This window comes from Microcaecilia unicolor, chromosome 3, assembly GCF_901765095.1.
Source record: "Microcaecilia unicolor chromosome 3, aMicUni1.1, whole genome shotgun sequence".
Taxonomy (NCBI): Eukaryota; Metazoa; Chordata; class Amphibia; order Gymnophiona; family Siphonopidae; genus Microcaecilia; species Microcaecilia unicolor.
The window spans coordinates 232,804,733-232,822,585 of NC_044033.1; the positions used below are offsets into that span (position 1 = coordinate 232,804,733).

General features: G+C 44.5%; 1 protein-coding gene across 1 annotated transcript in view; it reads right to left on the reverse strand.

Annotated features, from left to right (window-relative positions):
* Window positions 1-17,853, reverse strand: part of ATP13A1 (ATPase 13A1) — a 343,318-nt gene that overhangs the window by 34,703 nt on the left and 290,762 nt on the right. The window contains exon 23 of the mRNA XM_030197562.1: window positions 11,453-11,595. Within this exon, the coding sequence (XP_030053422.1) occupies window positions 11,453-11,595 (143 nt within the window). The remainder of the gene's footprint in view (window positions 1-11,452; window positions 11,596-17,853) is intronic.

Below are 17,853 nucleotides of genomic sequence, written 5' to 3' on the forward strand. Positions count from 1 at the left end.
ATCCGGAGGAGAGTCCGCGGGAGTGGGCCCATCGCTTGAAGCGTGCATTTTACCAAGGGGGGGTGCCGCCTGATTCTAAAGATCTTGAATTTGGTGATTTCAGGGAACTTTTTATACAGGGTCTGCCTGATCCGATAAAGATTCCCTTGGCAGGAAAAAACGCAGAACCCTATTCCAGCCTTCTAAAGCAGGCTGAAGGAATTTTTGAAATCTGCCGCGCCAAGCCAATCGCAGAGACTCCGAAACCGGCATCCAAGAGTCGCAACAGGGTGATACCACCCGCTGTTTGTGCGGTCACTTCCACGCTTTCTCTGGAAAACAAAGCGCCGAGACCAACTACGCCGCCGGGCTCTCAGGCCCTGCCGCGGGATGCAGCGCCTCCTATTGCACAGGAGGGACAGCAACAACCTAAAAAGAAGCGGTTTAATCAGAAGAAGTGGAATGCAGAGAAGATCCGTGCTATGCAAGCTCAGCTGGACCAATTGATGGCAAGATGTTCAATCGCGGAGTCTAGCAGTGTACCTAAGACACCTTCATCTCATAAAAAGGTCAAATTCCAGAAGCAGAAGGACCAGTCTTCTAGACCGCCGACCCCTCCGGGGCTGAGTGTTAAATCTGTTGAGGTGGAACAGCCATCCTCTTCGGAGGAAGAACAAGCATGACTAGACGTGGCCACAAAACCTGTTACCGCAAGCGTGGAGGCGTTGTCGTCCATCAGTGAGGAGTCCCCCGTGAACCATGCTGCGTCGCAGCCCTCGAACCCGGAAGGGCCTCTTTCAAAAGACTCATCCCAGGAAGTCAGGTATTTTCTAGGTAAGCTTATATCTAAAGGTTACAGATATACCGTGGAGTTGTTAATTCAACAAGTACTTTCCTGTGAAGGTCTCCTGGATACAGCATCAGAGGTGACTTTGGTCACCCAGGGCCTGTTTCAGAAACTCGAGGCATCTCTAGGGGGGGGTCAGGATGTGCTGCATGTCACACCGTGCGACTTGTCACTGGTGGCCTATGGCAATCAAAGTATTGGAACTGTGGGACAGGTTTGGCTATCTTTACAGCTTGGACAGATGACCGTCAGGCACCCTGCCATCATCACTACCAGTGAGGGTGAAGAATTTCTGATTGGAAATGACCTTTTGAAGAGATTTCGGCCTGTTTTGGATTATGACGAGGAAACGATCTGGTCTAAGGTCACTCGACCCCTTAAATATGTGCGAGGGAGATACTGGCGTACAGTCGGTGATGCCAACTCTGTGGAGCTACAGGACACTCCCCTGCGGACTGATCTCCGGTGTTCCGCGGATCCGCCCATGCGGGAGCCTCCGTTGACAGAGGCACCAAAAGGGGGTCAGAAGCATGAAGAGCTGGTGCAACAAGCGGACCATCTAGAGATTGTTTCACAGGACTCAGCATCACTTGACATCTCATCTCCTATCTCTGGTCCTGATTTTGCTCATCCTTGCAAGGTGACTGACATCACCCAGAAAGGTGATGAATTCACCATACCAGTTCAGGTGGCTAACACCCAATTGCTTCAAGCTACTTTACTGTTCACTAGTGATCTCTCCTACATCAGTGACTCGTTGTACAGCCAAATTCGTAAGTCTGTACAACTTCCCTTCAGCAGATGTTCCTCTACTTCGGTACAGGTACCGGGACAAGGCTCCAAGCCGCTTGACGGAATATGTGGCCTTCCCTTGACTGTGGGAAAGAAGACATTCACTCACCACTTCTCTATTGTCCGGGGCTTGAGGGAACCCTTATGTTTGGGGTCAGATTGCCTTGCACGACTGGGAGTTTATGTGGACCTGGTGAATCTAGTTCTGTGGAGTAGAATGCAGAACAACCCAGTGGAACTTGAACCTACGGCTGTTTGTTTGAAGTCTGGACAGACCATTCCCCAGGTCTGTGAGGTAGTCTGTGACAAGGATGTAACCATTCCAGGTAGGGTACGGGATTTTTCCCTCAAGCTTCGCCTCGCTCAAGGACAACGTCTGCTGGATGATGTAGTGTTCTTTAACCCACATGCCCACTTTCGAGACCTTGGATTGGCAATTGGTGTTCTGCCATGTTTGGAGGTCACCGGTACCACCTTATACCTGTTGGTCACCAATCCACAGTCTGCTGAAGTTGAGCTATCTGCTGGAGATTCTTTTGGCTTTCTGGTTGGCCAGTCTTTCCATGATGTCGAGGTAAGTTTGCCTATCCTTGGCAGGCTGCCTTCTTCTTGGGACACCTGCCAGGGGGGGGAGACGACTGACAGTTGGTTTACCTCTCCCAGGGGCCTCATATCTCTCGAGTTTGTTTGGCCCTATGATGCGACGTGTGCTCAGGTACAGGTGGAAGATGACTTCTTGTTTCTGTCCAGGGAAATGTCTGTACCTCAGAAGCCTCGAAGGGTGAATTCTGTGGAAACCTCAACCTTGCAGGAGGACATTGAAGAACAGGTGGAAATTTCATCCAACCAACCTTTCTCAGAGTTTGATGCTATGGTGAAAGAGCAAGTGGAACAGGCTGATGCTTGTACTACTCACACAGAGAAGAGGAAGTTGACTCAGTTGTTGTACAATTACAAGGACCTTTTTGCTGTAGATTCGTATGACTGTGGACTTACGAACCTACATGTCACCAGAGTGCCTACGGAACCTGGTAGCAAGCCTGTCTTTGTGCGTCAGTATAAGATTCCATTGGCTTCCTATGAGTCTGTACAAGAGATTCTCAACACTTTGGAGACCAGGGGTATCATCAGACAATGCAACAGCACGTACAACTCCCCTCTGTGGCCCATCTTGAAAAAGAATAACAGCTGGAGAATCGCTCTGGATTACCGTCAGTTGAATAAGCGAGTACCCTTGTCCCGGTGGCCTATGGCTCCACTGGATCAGAACCTTGCAACCATCAGGGGGGCTAAGTATTTCACCAGCCTGGATTTGGCATCAGGGTTTTGGACAGTACCAGTCCATCCCCACGATCAGCATAAACTGGCTTTTACGTTTGGGAAGAAGCAGTATACGTGGAACAGGACACCCTTTGGGTTTCTCAATTCACCTGCTGAATTCAACATTTTCCTACACAAAGCCCTACCAGATGCTGAAGCTCGAGGAACAGTGGTCTATGTGGATGACATTCTGATCAAGAGTCCTACCTTTCAGGAACACCTGGAGGAGATGGAGCATGTCTTCACACAGTTGGCAGATGCTGGAGCTAAACTGACTCTTGCCAAAGGACAATGGTGCAGGAAATCACTGAATTACTTAGGGTATGAAATTTCTGCTGAGGGTCTGCGACCCCAGAAGAAGCGAGTGCAGTCTTTACAACAGTTGAAACAGCCCACCAATATCACTGAACTTCGTTCCTTTCTAGGAATTTGCAACTACTCCAGACAGTTCATAGATGAGTATGCGGAGATCACCCGACCGTTGGTCAAGTTGTTGAAGAAAGATACACCTTGGGTCTGGGGGCCAGAACAGAAATCTGCTATGCAGGAGCTGAAAGACAAGCTTAGCTGCTTCCCATGCCTCGCATACCCCGAGGGAGGTCGTGAGTTCTACGTGGACTTGGGATATTCCCAACACTCTATGAGTGCTGTCCTATATCAGAAGTATGACACGGATAAGAGGGTAGTGGCGTATGCCAGTAAAGGACTAACGGATGTGGAGAGGAAGTATTCCGACTGTGAGAAAGCACTCCTGTCTACCGTTTGGGCTTTGCAACACTTCAGAAGTTACATCCAAGGTGAGAAGCTAATTGTGGAGACTTGCCACCAGCCCATCAGTTTCTTGGGTAGTGACCGAATTAAGACCGGTCGAGTGTCAAACAGCAAAATAGTCTCCTGGACATTGGCTCTTCAAGGCTGGCCTCTGGAGGTAAGGTATGCTCAGAAACATCGTAACGCAGTAGCCCAAGGTATGGCTGACCTACATGATTGTGCAGAACAGGATTCCATTGCAGGTATTCCCGAAGCAGATGTTCCCCCGCTAGAGAAAGAACCTCATCGACACCATCTGTATGATGAACAGACTTGTGCTACCATGCCTAAGGTCTATGTAGATGGTTGTGCTTACCGTCGTGATACAGTCAAGGAATTGGTTGCAGGAGTAGGAGTGGTATGGGATCCAACCAATCTTGAAGAGACCCTGAAGCACAGCTTGGGCTCGCGAACTAATCAGTACGCTGAGATTGTGGCAGCTCTGGTGGCGGTACAGTCTGCAATTCAGAAAGGAGTCCGACAGTTGGTCATATGTACGGATTCGGACTATGTGAGACAGAATTTTGTGTCCCATTTGCCCATCTGGAAGCAGAAAAATATGTTAAATTCCAAAGGAAAACCAGTACATCATGGAAACTTGATCCGGATTTTAGATCAACTGGTAAAGGACCATGACATGACCATCTATTGGAAGAAGGTCAAGGGTCATGCAAAAGTTGACAGTCCCGACAAGCTGGGAAACGACTTGGCCGATCACCTGGCCAAGGAGGGTGCGCTTACAGGAGAATTATGGCGACCCCCAGATGTGGAGACTGCGGCTGTCCATGCGGTCACCCGACGACAGGCGAAGCAGTCCAACGACACGCCGGTGGTCCAGTGGTGCAGGGAAGTCCCATCCTTTGATCTTGTCATGGCACAGAAATCCGACCCGGTGATCGGTAGATTTTATGAGTACATATGGAATCCGCAAGACTGTTCCCTGACGGAAGAACACAAGCAAGATGAGGAAATGAGGATACTCTACGCCTCCCGAGAGAAGTTCAAACTTCACAAGGACCTGCTTATTCGGACGAGTAAGCATGGCATTGAGCAATGGGTGGTGCCTAAAGAATATCGAGGCATTATGTTGCAGCATGCCCATGACGAACCATGTGCTGGACATCGAGGGGAGAATATCACCTATGAGACCCTAAAGCAAGTAGCTTATTGGCCTCACATGCGACAGGATGTACAGTTGTACACGCGAGGGTGTTTGACCTGTTGTCGTTTCCAGCCATCTTCACCATCTCACCGAGCACCACTTAGGAAGAAGGGTATCGCCATGCCCTGGTCGGATATCCAGATTGATTGGGTTGGTCCTGTAGTTCGATCCCCTCATGGTAACAAGTACTTGCTCACAGTCACCTGCTTGTTCACCAAGTGGTTGGAGTGTCTGCCTGCACCCAACTGCACGGCAGAAACCACGGCTACCTTACTACTGAATCATGTGTTCAGCCGGTGGGGTTTGCCTATGCGAGTGGATTCAGACCAAGGTTCTCAGTTCACGGCAGAGGTGATTCAACATATGTGGAAGATGCTTGGAGTAAAGAGTAAGTTGCACATAGCTTACCGACCTCAATCTTCGGGACAGGTGGAAAGAGCTAATCGCACCATCGTGACCATTCTGAAGAAGTATGTGTCATCCTCAGGTAAGAATTGGGACCTTGTCTTACCATTGGTCCTTATGGCGATTCGTTCCACACCCCACCGTTCCACCGGAGTGTCTCCTTTTGAGATGATGACAGGTAGGGAAATGACATTACCAATGCATTTGTTGTACAGGACTAATGATGTGAACTTGTCCAGTGCTACCTCCACTCATGAATATGTCACCCATTTGCAAAGTGCCTTTGCTCAGAAAAATTTGGAAAGTAGCGCTAGAGGTAGAAAAGCCTATTATGATCAAGGGACTACCTCTAAAGAATACCAAATTGGCGACAAGGTATTCTACTTCAATTTTGCCAGAAACAAGGTTAAAGAAAGGAAGTTTCTGCCTAGTTGGCGTGGTCCATTCCCAATAGTGGAAAAAGCTTCACCTGTGGCTTACCAAATTTGCCTCAAGAAAAATACTAAGGGTGAAGACACCCTTAAATGGGTCCACATCAATCAGTTGAGACCACGTCATCCCAGTCATTTGATTCCAGACGTATGTGTTGATGACACGAACTGTACTAACACCCCAACAGCATAGTCTGTTTTCTTTGTACCTTGCAGATGCAGAAAAGAACCCTGATGATCGTGTTCTGGATCTCCGCGCTGCTGGGATCGTGGTCCAAGATGATCGAACCTGGTCCCATGTCTGAAGTTGTTCTGCAAGATACCCCTGGCTTCCTGATTACCCAGTCCCAGATTGTTCCCCAGAAAGTAGTTGTGTCCCTTGACCCAATGCATGTACTACTGAAACATTTCAATATGAGTAACTTATCTCTGTCTGCTGTTACCCATTCCTGGTTTCTCAATTATATGCAAAATGCCCGTGCACAAGTGAAGAACATTTTGCATCAACTGGACAAAGTCATGGTACAACCTATGCAACCTTATAATTCCAGGTCCAGATCTAAGCGTTTTCTTGGTCTGGCCGGTGGTTTGATTTTTTCGGCCATTGGTTCACTTTTTGGTATTTCCATGTCTGTTGCCAACGTAGTTTCTGTCCAAAAGCTGCAGGCCAATATACAAGCCATCCAAGCAGACTTGAAAGCCATCGAGACCAAATTGGTAGTCCAACAGAGCCAACTTGTGGCCCAGGGTAAAACTATTGCTGATACGGTCACTCTTGTGAATTTACATACGCATAAAATTAGTGCTAACACAGCTGATTTGTTGACAATTAAAGGTACCATGAATGAAGACCGTGTGTTTATACAACCTGTTAAGGACCTTATCCAGGATTTATTTAGGGAAGTAGATACTAGTGTTAGTAAGCTAATGCAGGGACAGATACCAACGTACCTGATACCATCTGATGTTGTTAAAGATGCCTTTGCCAAAGTTACCCGTTTGTCTATTGAACCTTTTCAAATTCAAATCGCATTTCATTTAGGTACTGCCCTTCCCCTTTATTTGGATATGGAGCGTATGGAAATTGCCTTCATCCTTAATTTGCCATTTATTATGCCTGAGAATGTATACCAGCTCAAACAAGTTGTAAATGTAGGTACGTGGCATGAGAATTTGTACCTTAATGTTGATACACCTAAGTATGTTGCTTACCAACAGGATGCTCCGCAACATTATTTGGTCCCTAACTTAGACCTTTGCCACAAAACTAAAGATGTTAATTGGCTATGCCCTGGTAAACCTTTCCTGAAAGACACAACAGAAGCTCTTTGTGGCTTGTCCACAGAGAATGTCCAAGAGAAGTGTAAGGTTACCGTGTCAAAATATGACGATTTTTCTGATACCACTGTAGCTGTACTGGATACGGTATGGTTAGTTAGCACACCTAGTACGGAACTTACTGTCACCTTCCAGAAGCATGATGTAATCAACCGTTACACTCTTCCTTGCAATGTTTGTGTGATCGCTGTACCCAAGTATGCTGTTGCCCATGTAGGAGGAGTTTCCCTGTTTTATCTTGACACAGACCCGGTTGTTTCTGAGTTGGAAGTGCTTGATGTATTTCGTGGACATCCTATTGACTTTGCTATGGACCTTATACCATTTTTACAGTCCAAAGACTCTCACACTGTTGAATTATCTGTTGACCATGAGACTCTCGAGGTTGCAGATTACAAACGTCGTTCATCTGATGTCACCCAGTTCCACATGTCCACTCACGTTGTCATCCCACTTTTGACCATCTCGTGGTTCATCATGTTCCTGTGTGCTGTAGTGTTTTGGAGAGACCTTCGTCATTTACGCTATCGCGTAAACACTTTGTCACCTACGGCGATGAGATTGCAAGACTTTATGTAGTTACATCTGACCAGCGTTTTGCCAACAATTTATTCTGTTTTCACTTTTCTGTACTAATATGCTTTGCTTTGCATGATGTGATTATGGTTCATGATTTGTTTGATTAATTTTCATGTGTTAAGACTTTTAACTAACTGCACATGCGGGTTCTATTATTCAGTATTTTGCTGTATTAGCATTTTTGATTTCCTTGTGAACATTATTTTGCTTAATAGAACTGTTGGAAGTGTGTTAGTTTGCATTAGTTGAGATTTACTTTGAAACTTTTTGTAGTTGACCATGAAGTTGTACCTGAATCCTGACTGAACTGTCTGGCTTATTTTTGTAGTTAGGTTGGAGAAGGCCTTTACTCCTTTGTAGTAATTTCCATCTCCAAGGGGGGGAATCTGTAGGAGTATTTGCTGTGATCTCACCCACCCGGTGTGCACATGAGAGCACCTTTACAGCCAACATGGACGCTGCAACCTTTCACCTATATGTCTGACTACCAACTGTGCAGAAGTCAGCATTTCAGCTTGTAATAGATTTACTGAAGCCTGCACCACCTCCAAGGTCACTCTGTATCGGGGGAGAATACATGTCCCTGAGAGAGAGAGAGAGCTTACGAGATAAGACGGACAATGGAAGCTTCATACAGATGCTGGGAGTACATGGTGGGATTATTTCTGATTGGCTCCCAGAAAACTGATGGGTCGGAGAAGCGGGAACAGAAGGAGAAGAAAGTTAGTTGGCGGAAAGAACGGAAGGAGAGAAAGAACAGAAGAAAAGAAGAGAGAGGACTTGCATTTCTGCAAGCACCTGATTTACCTGAGAGACTTACTGATAATACCTGGCAAAGCTTTTCCCCAGGTTACAGCTGTCGACAGGATCTATACTGAGTCTGTATCATCTGTTGCTGAGCAAGACAAGTGCATCACCTAAGCTCGTGGGACCTTGCTGAGACATTCAGCTGAGGTATCGGAAGGAACCTGATCTGGTGACCGGAACGGTGAGATCATAGCTTACTTCCTTCAAGCTGGGTTAGATAATTGGTCTGTGCTCGGACCCCTCAGATGTGTGACGTCAGGATTTATGATCTCTACTCGCTGTTAGCCTAGTATAAGATTTGTGTGGTAATCATTAGGATCTTGGTATTGTGTTTATCTGTCATTACAGATTAGCCAATAGGATAATCATAGTTATTCTCTATATTTTTGGTATCATTGTGCATGCAATCAGGAATTGCTGATGCTATAAGCTGATAAGGATTTTTCTATATTTTTGTATATAACACTGTATAAATAAACTAATATATTCCATTGGTCTGTCCGTTATTTTCCATGTAGCTAATGTCGGGCGGAGGCCACACCCCCTAGACATAAGCGAGTACGTATGTAGGAATTGGCCTCTTACAAAAACTATATAACCACCTACACATGCAACCACCAACCCAAGTGCACAGTGGGAGAGAGAGTCCGCTCAATTTGTATGGTCGAGAAGTCCTGGCACCCAGTCAGCCAGTCTCTTATATGCCTCATCGCACTTGCTACTGTCAGATACCTTATATTAAGTAGGTCCATCCCTCCGTGCGCCCTCGGTTTTTGTATGATGTACAGGGGTAGCCTGGGTTTCTTCCCCTCCATAAAATTATCTGTATCATCCTACCCAAGGCCCTTTCCTCCCTCCTTCTGAGGTATAATGGTAACATCTGGAACTGGTAAAGCCATTTTGGTACTATCATCATGTTAATCAAGCCAATACGTCCTGACAGGGTAAGTGGGCATGCCCCCCCATAGTTGCAATAATCTCAGAGTATCAGCCAGTACTGGAAGCACATTGACTTCATATAACCTTCCTAAATCTGCGGGTATAACCACTCCCAGGTATCTTATCTGTCCCTCCGCCCATTGTAGTGGAAATGTGTCCCTCCAGTCACGCCGCAACCCCGAGTCTAATGGCAGCGCCAATGACTTCACAAGGTTCAGCTGAAACCCAGACAGCCATATTTTTCTTTGGTCTGGAGGAGGTGTTCCAATGAAGTCTTTGGATTACTCAGCAGCAGCAACAGGTCGTCAGCATAGGCCAACACCTTTATCTCATGTTTATGAAATCTTATCCCTTGTATTTTCTCATGCATGCGAATCTCACATAACAGCGGCTCCAATGTTAATAAAAATAACAGTGGGGATAGTGGGCAACCCTGTCTTGTCCCTTTCCTGATGTCAAACCCCTCTGTTCTAATCCCATTAACCAACACCATGGCACGTGGCTCAAAATATAACATGCTGATAGCCTGCATGAACCACTCCGGGAGTCCTATCCATCATAATGTTTCAAACAAAAAGGGCCACAGCACCCAGTCGAATGCCCGTTCTGCATCGAGACTCACTGCCATCCTTTGTGATTTAGTATCAGGGTCTACTAACATGGCCAAAATGAATATGCGCACATTTATAACCGACTGGCACCCCCGGACAAACCCAGTCTGTTCTTCTTTCACTAACTGTAGCATCAGCAGCGCCAACCTATCCGCTAGGATCCGTGACAAAAGCTTAGCTTCTACATTAATCAGTGAAATTGGCCTGTAGGAACTAGGGTGCAGTGAATCTCTCCCCTTCTTTGGTATCAAACTTATAAGGGCCGTGTTTGCATGCAAAGGGAATTGCCCAGTCTCTATTACTGTATTAAGATATTACGTTAGGGGTCCTAGTATCTGTGATTTCAACAGCTTATAAAATTCACCAGAGAGGCCGTCGGGCCCCGGTGCCGAATGCATCTGTCCCCCCTCTCCCCCTTCAACCCAGCATCTGTCCTCTTTGGCTCCCCCCTCCATCCAGCATCTGACCTTTCTCTCTCCCCACTTCCATCCAGCATCTGACCCCTTTCACCCAGCATCTGACCCTTCCATATTCCCACTTCCATTCAGAAACTCTCCTTTTTTTCTCTCCCTTCCATCCAGTATCTGGCCCTTCTCTCTCCTCACTTCCGCCCTGAGTCTAGCCCCCCTCTCTCTCTCCCCAGTTCCATCCAGCGTCTGCCCTCTTTCTCTAGTCCCTTCCATCCAGTGTCTGCCTTCTCCTTCCCCCCCATGTCATCCACTGTCTGCTCCCTCTTCCTCCTACATCTAGCATCTGCCATTTCTCTCCCCCCTTCCATCTGGCATCTGTCCCCTCTTCTCCCCTCATCCAGCATCTGCCATTTCTCTCCCCCCTTCCATCTGGCATCTGTCCCCTCTTCTCCCCTCATCCAGCATCTGCCATTTCTCTCCCCCCTTCCATCTGGCATCTGTCCCCTCTTCTCCCCTCATCCAGCGTCTGCCCCCTTTCCCCCTATATCTGGCATCTGCCTCCCTCTCTCCCCCTACATCTAGCATCTGCCCCCTTTCTTCACCCCCCTTAACATCCAGCATCTCCCACTTGACATCCCCACCGCCACTGGTGCACCAGGCTCTCCCATCCAACACCCTGATGCCATTGCCACCACTGCTAAAACAGCAAAAACAAAAACAGATCGTGGGGCCACATGTTTCTGCTCACAGCTGCTGGCTGTCCTGGAACAGGAAATTATGTCAAATGGAGCCGCGAACAGAAACAGTGTGCCCCCACGATCTCTTTCTTCATTTTTACTGCCACTGCTAAAACAGCAGCAGCAGTGGTGGCCATGGCAGTGGGGTATTGGGTGGGAAAGGGGAGAACCTGGTGCATCTCCTGCCCCCTCCAGATATTTGGGGGGGTGGGGGAGGATGCCGTGGAGCCCTTAGCTCTTCCTGTGTCAAAGGCTATGAATAGGTAGCCTTAAGGCAGGACTCACCTGAGCTGGCTCCGAGTCTGTGCTCCATAGTACAGGTACACTAGGCTAAGGAAATGCACAAGAAATTGCAGCAGCACTGTCAGGATAGTGTACAGGTTAAAGATATTTGGCAGTGGGCGCTCTCGTGACAGTACTTTCAGGGGCTACAAGGAGAGAAAAAGATACCATTTTAGCTTATCAGTTTATTTACATTATTTATATACCCCTTTCTAAAAGTGTAGCTAACTCAAAATGGTTTAAAACAAACATTTTATACAAAAAAGTTAATAATTAACATTACAATAGAACTTAGTTATTTATAATAAAACAAAAATAAAAATTAAAAAAATTATATATTCATGAATGAAGTTTAACCTATTACCTTCAGCTCTTATCATAAGACGAACTTTCCTCCTGTAACCTAACCCACTCTGTCCCTCTACCTCAACTATGTATTTCTCCTATCCGGAACTGGTAATCACCACTTACGGAACTATGTAAGCCACATTGAGCCTGCAAATAGGTGGGAAAATGTGGGGCTGATTCTTTTCAATATATTTGTGAGTGATATTAGTTAGAAAAAAACCATGCCTTTTGTAGATGACACAAAAATTGGCAACAGAATGGACATGGAATGCATGGGAAGTGAAGAGATCTACAAAAGTTAGAAGTTTCGGATAATGCTTAGCAGTTAAGCTTTAAGGTGAAGAAATGAAAGGTGATGCATTTGGGGTGCAGAAATCCAAAGGAGCTGTATGTGATAGGAAGGGGGAGGTTGATGTGCACAGAACTTGGGCTGACCAAGACAAAACAAATGTAATAAGGGAGTGGTCACCAAGGCCAGAAAGATGTTTGGTTGCAGTGGGAGGTGCATAACCAGCAGAAGTGAGTGGAGTAGCAGCCTAATGGTTAGAGCAGTGGGCTCTAACTAGGGGAGCCCAGTTCAAGTTCCACTGCAGCTCCCTGCCATCTTGGGCAAGTCACTTAATCCTCCTATTGCCTCAGGTACTAATTCAGATTGTGAGCCCTCGAGGGACAAAAAATACCTACTGTATCCTGAATGTATACTGCTTCAATAGATTTTGGGTTTGTAGGTGGTAAATAAGAAAATAAATAAAAAAGGAGGTTGAATGAATTCTTTGCGTTGGTATTTACGGAAGAAGATGTAAGAAATCTACCTATACCAGAAATGGTTTTAAAGGGTGACAATGTGGAGCAACTGAAAGAAATCTTGGTGAACCTGGAAGATGTACTGAGCCACATTGACAAGTTAAAGAGTGATAAATCACCTGGACCGGATGGCATACACCTCAGGGTACTGAAAGAACTCAAACATGTAAGTGCTGATCTGTTGCTAGTGATCTGTATCCTGTCATTAAAATCATCCGTAGTACCTGAAGCCTGGAGGGTGACCAATGTAATGCCGATTTTAAAAAGGGGTTCCAGGGGTGATCCGGGAAATTACAGACCGGTAAGCCTGACTTCAGTGCTGGGGAAAATAGTGGAAACTATTATAAACAATAAAATTACAGAGCACGAAGACAAGCATGGTTTAATGGGAGTCAGCATGGGTTCAGCCAAAGGAAGTCTTGCATCACCAATTTGCTTCATTTCTTTGAAGGCATAAACAAACATGTGGATAAAGGTGAGCCGGTTGATGTAGTGTATCTGGATTTACAGAAAGCTTTTGACAAAGCTCCTCATGAGAGACTCCTGAGAAAACTAGAGTCATGAGATAGGAGGCAATGTCCTTCTGAGAATTAGGAATTGGTTATTGGACAGAAAGCAGAGCGTAGAGTTAAATGGTCATTTTTCTCAATGGAGGAGAGTGAATAGTGGAGTGTCACAGGGATCTATACTGGGACCAGTGCTATTTAACATATATATAACTGATCTGGAAAACAGAACTAGTGAGGTGATTAAATTTGCAGATGACACAAAACTATTCAAAGTTGTCAAAACACATGAGGATTGTGAAAAATTGCAGGAAGACCTTAGGAAACTGGAAGACAGGGCATCCAAATGGCAGATGAAACTTAATATGGACAAATGCAAAGTGATGCACATAGGGAAGAATAATCCAAATCACAGTTACCTGATGCTGGGGTCCACCTTAGCACTAAAAGCACTCAAGAAAAAGACGTAGGTTTCATTGTAGACAATATGCTGAAATCTTCTGCCCAGTGTGCGGCGGCAGCCCAAAAAGCAAACAGGATACTAGGAATTAATAGGAAAGGGATGCAAACCAAGACCATGAATATTATATTGCTCCATGGTGCAACCTCACCTTTGAGCACTGCATTCAAATCTGGTTGCCGTATCTCAAAAAAAGATATAGCAGAATTAGAAAAGATTCAAAGAAGAATGACCAAAATGATAAATGGGATGGAACTGCTCCCACCTGAGGAAAGGCTAAAGAGGTTAGGGCTCTTCAGCTTGGAAAACAGAAGGCTGAGGGGGGATATGACAGAGGTCTATAAAATCCCGAGTGGTGTAGAACGGGTAGAAGTGAATCGATTTTACAAAGACCAGGGGACACGATGAAATTACATGAAAATACTTTTAAAACAATTAGGAGGAAATATCTTTTCATTCAAAGAACAGTTAAACAATGTGGTAACAGTGGTAGCATATCTGGTTTTAAAAAGGTTTGGACAAGTTCCTAGAGAAAAAATCCATAGTCTGTTATTGAAATGGACATGGGGGAAGCCACTGCTCAGTATGATGTGGCAGTTAAGAAAGCAAATAGAATGTTAGGTATTATTAGGAAAGGAATGGAAAACAAAAATGAGGATGTTATAATGCCTTTGTATCGCTCCATGGTGCGATACAAGTTCAATTCTGGTTGCCGCATCTCAAAAAAACATATAGTGGAATTAGAAAAGGTATAGAGAACGGCAATGAAAATGATAAAGGGGAATGGGACGACTTCCCTATGAAGAAAGGCTAAAGCGGCTAGGGCTCTTCAGCTTGGAGAAAAGATGGCTGAGGGAGTTATGATACAGGTCTATAAAATAATGAGTGGAGAGGAAAGGGTAGACATGAAGAGTCTCTTTCCAAAAATACCAGGACTAGGGGGCATTCGATGAAGCTACAAAGTAGTAAATTTAAAACAAATCGGAGAAACATTTTTTCACTCAACGTGTAATTAAACTCTGGAATTCGTTGCCAGAGAATGTGGTAACGGCGGTTAGCTTAACAGGGTTTTTTAAAGGTTTGGACAGCTTCCTAAAGGAAAAGTTCATAGACCATTATTAAAGTGGAAATTCCACTGCTTATTTCTGGGATAAGCAGCATAAAATGTTTTGTACTTTTTGGGATCTTGCCAGGTATTTGTGACCTGGATTGGCCACTGCTGGAAACAGGATGCTGGGCTTAATGGACCTTTGGTCCCCAGTATGGCAATACTTATGTACTTATGTACATGGAATGTTGCTATTAATTGGGTTTCTGCCAGGTATTTGTGACTTGGATTGGTCACTGTTGGAAGCAGGACACTAGGCTAGATGGACCATTGGTCTGACCCAGTATGACTATTCTTATGTTCTTATGATAGTGCTTATGATAATGCTAACATAGAAGTAGTTGGTGAGACCTTATTTGGAGTAGTGTTCAGTTTTGCAGGCTGTATCTTGCCAAGGATGTAAAAACCTCAAAGCTGTTCAGAAGAAAGCAGCCAAAGTAATATGGAGTCTGTATCACAGTAGATGACGGCAGATAAAGACCTGTACGGTCTACTCAGTCTGCCCAACAAGATAAACTTGTATGTGCTACTTTATATGTATATCTGACCTTGATTTGTCCTTGCCATTTTCAGGGCACAGACCGTAGAAGTCTGCCCAGCACTAGCTTTGCTTCCCAATTACCGGTGTTGCCACCCAATCTCCACTAAGCTTCTGAGGATCCATTCCTTCTACACAGGATTCCTGTGTGTTTATCTTATGCATTTTTTAATTCTGTTACTGTTTTCATCTCCAGCACCTCCTGCGGGAGGGCATTCCAAGTATCCAACACTCTCGCCATGAAAAAATACTTCCTGACATTTTCCCCCGAGTCTGCCTCCCTTCAACCTTCAAGATTTTATACATCTTTACCACAATGTGATTGTCTACAAGTACTGGAAGAAAGTTTGAATTCCAGACCTCGACCCCATCAAGTTCCAACAAAATTTTTGGTAGCATTGGCTCAAATAGCATTGACAAAAAATTATTTCGTGTTCAAGGACAAATTCTTTCAGCAACATCAAGGGGTAGCCATGGGAGCCACATTTGCCCCCTCGGTGGCATGTTTATATATGTCACAATTTGAACACCATTGGATAGATAATAACCCATGGTCGTCTCAGATATATACATGGAGAAGATATATTGACGACATATTTGTATTGTGGAAAGGAGAAAAAACAGAGCTACACGCCTTCCATCAATGGCATGCTAATTTAAAATTCACCTTACAATGTTCTCAAAATCAACTAAATTTCTAGACGTATTAGTAAAACAACAACGCACAGGATTTATAACGGAAATCTACACCAAGAAAACTGATAGAAATTCACTATTGTACTTCCAGAGTAACCACCCTTTAGCCACTAAACGCAGCTTACCCTTCTCGCAATATCTGAGATATCGAAGAATCTGTACAGATACAGAGAATTTTAAAAGAATGTCAAAAATTCTCACAGGAAAGTTAACAGATAGAAGATATCCAAAGCACATTCTCAAACAAGCCTATACCAGAGCAAAGTTCAACACAAGGGAAACTTTGTTGGCACCATGAGAAAAAACAATGGAATCCCAAGAACAACAAACTTTTGTCCTACAATACACCCAAAGGGCAGCCACAGCAACTAAAATTATAAAACAGCACTGGAGAATTATGCAGAACCACCCTGCATTTAAAGAACAAAACATACGAATAGCTTACTCTCGTAAACCAAATATCAGAGAGCTATTACAAAATGATACATATTTTTCGAATCAAAGATCCACAATGGAACATACACTTGTGGATCATGTATTTTCTGTTCATTAATGATGTGTACCAATACCTTCACGAACCCAGCTGACAGCATATGAAATAACCTGTGAAACTAATTGTAAAAGCAAGTTCATAGTATACATCTTAATGTGTCCTTGTAGAAAACTTTACGTAGGGAAAACTACAAGCACACTAAAGCAAAGACTCAGAGAACATAAACACAATCTACTGAATCAAAAAATGGAAGCCCCCATAGCCATACATAATAAAGAACATCAACACACATTCACTGACTATCGATGTGTAGTGATAGATCAGATAAGATCCACTATTAGAGGGGGGGATTAAATCGGAAGTTACTCCAAAAAGAACAACAATGGGTTTACAAATTAAAGTCGCTCAACCCCCAAGGTCTAAACAACAGAATAGAGTGGAAAGTGTTCTTATAAAATGAGGGTAGCACATGATAGAATATGGTCGATCAGATCTGTCCCCTTTAAAAAATCAACCAGACAAATAAATCAGCTGATCGGTCCACACTAATAAGCGTCTCTACAAAAGAAGATCAGTGCCATTTTGCATTGGGTTGTCAGCACAGCAAATGAAGAGGGAAGGCACTTAGACAAAGGTAGAAATTAAAACCATAAGTACGGCCCGAATTCCATAGCATTTTACTCACAGAAACTCTAATATTTTCTCCTGATTCAGGTCTATCTGAAATCATAACTTCGTAGGTGTAGCTCCCGACGAAGCAGAAAAGTGAAACGGAAGCGCTCTGTTGAGCTCACCGAATAAGTGGATAGATATATTCAGCTAAGTGCCTGTTTTATTCATTTATATGACAACTTCAATATAATAATTAGTGAAAGTGTGAAGAAGATAAATATTGAAAAAAAGAAAAAGAAAAAATAAGTACAAAAAAAGAAGGTCAATGGGCCAGTGAGGAAGTTTGCTCAGCGACTGAGGTAGAAATCAAACGCCACAGGCTGAGCTTCTGAGGTCTTTTCCTTCAAGGAGTAAAATAATTACTAGCTTGCTATTTTTGTAGTAAAGATAAAGACTGGAAGCAGTGCAAAGAAAAGCTACAAAAATGGTTTGGGATTTGCACTGCAAACTGTATAAGGAGGGTCTTGCCGACCTGAGTATGTATACCTTGGAGGAAAGGAGAAATGGGGGTGACATGATACAGATGTTCAAATATTTGAAAGGTATTAATCCACAAACAAACCTTTTCCAGAGATGGGAAGGCGGAAGAACTAGAGGATATAAATTGAGGTTGAAGGGGGACAGACTCAGGAGTAATGTCAGGAAGGGTGGTGGATACATGGAATGCCCTCCCCCGGGAGGTGGTGGAGATGAAAATGGTAATTGGGAAGCAAAACCAGTGCTGGGCTGACTTCTACAGTCTGTCCTGACCAAGACTGAATAGATATGGATGGGCTGGA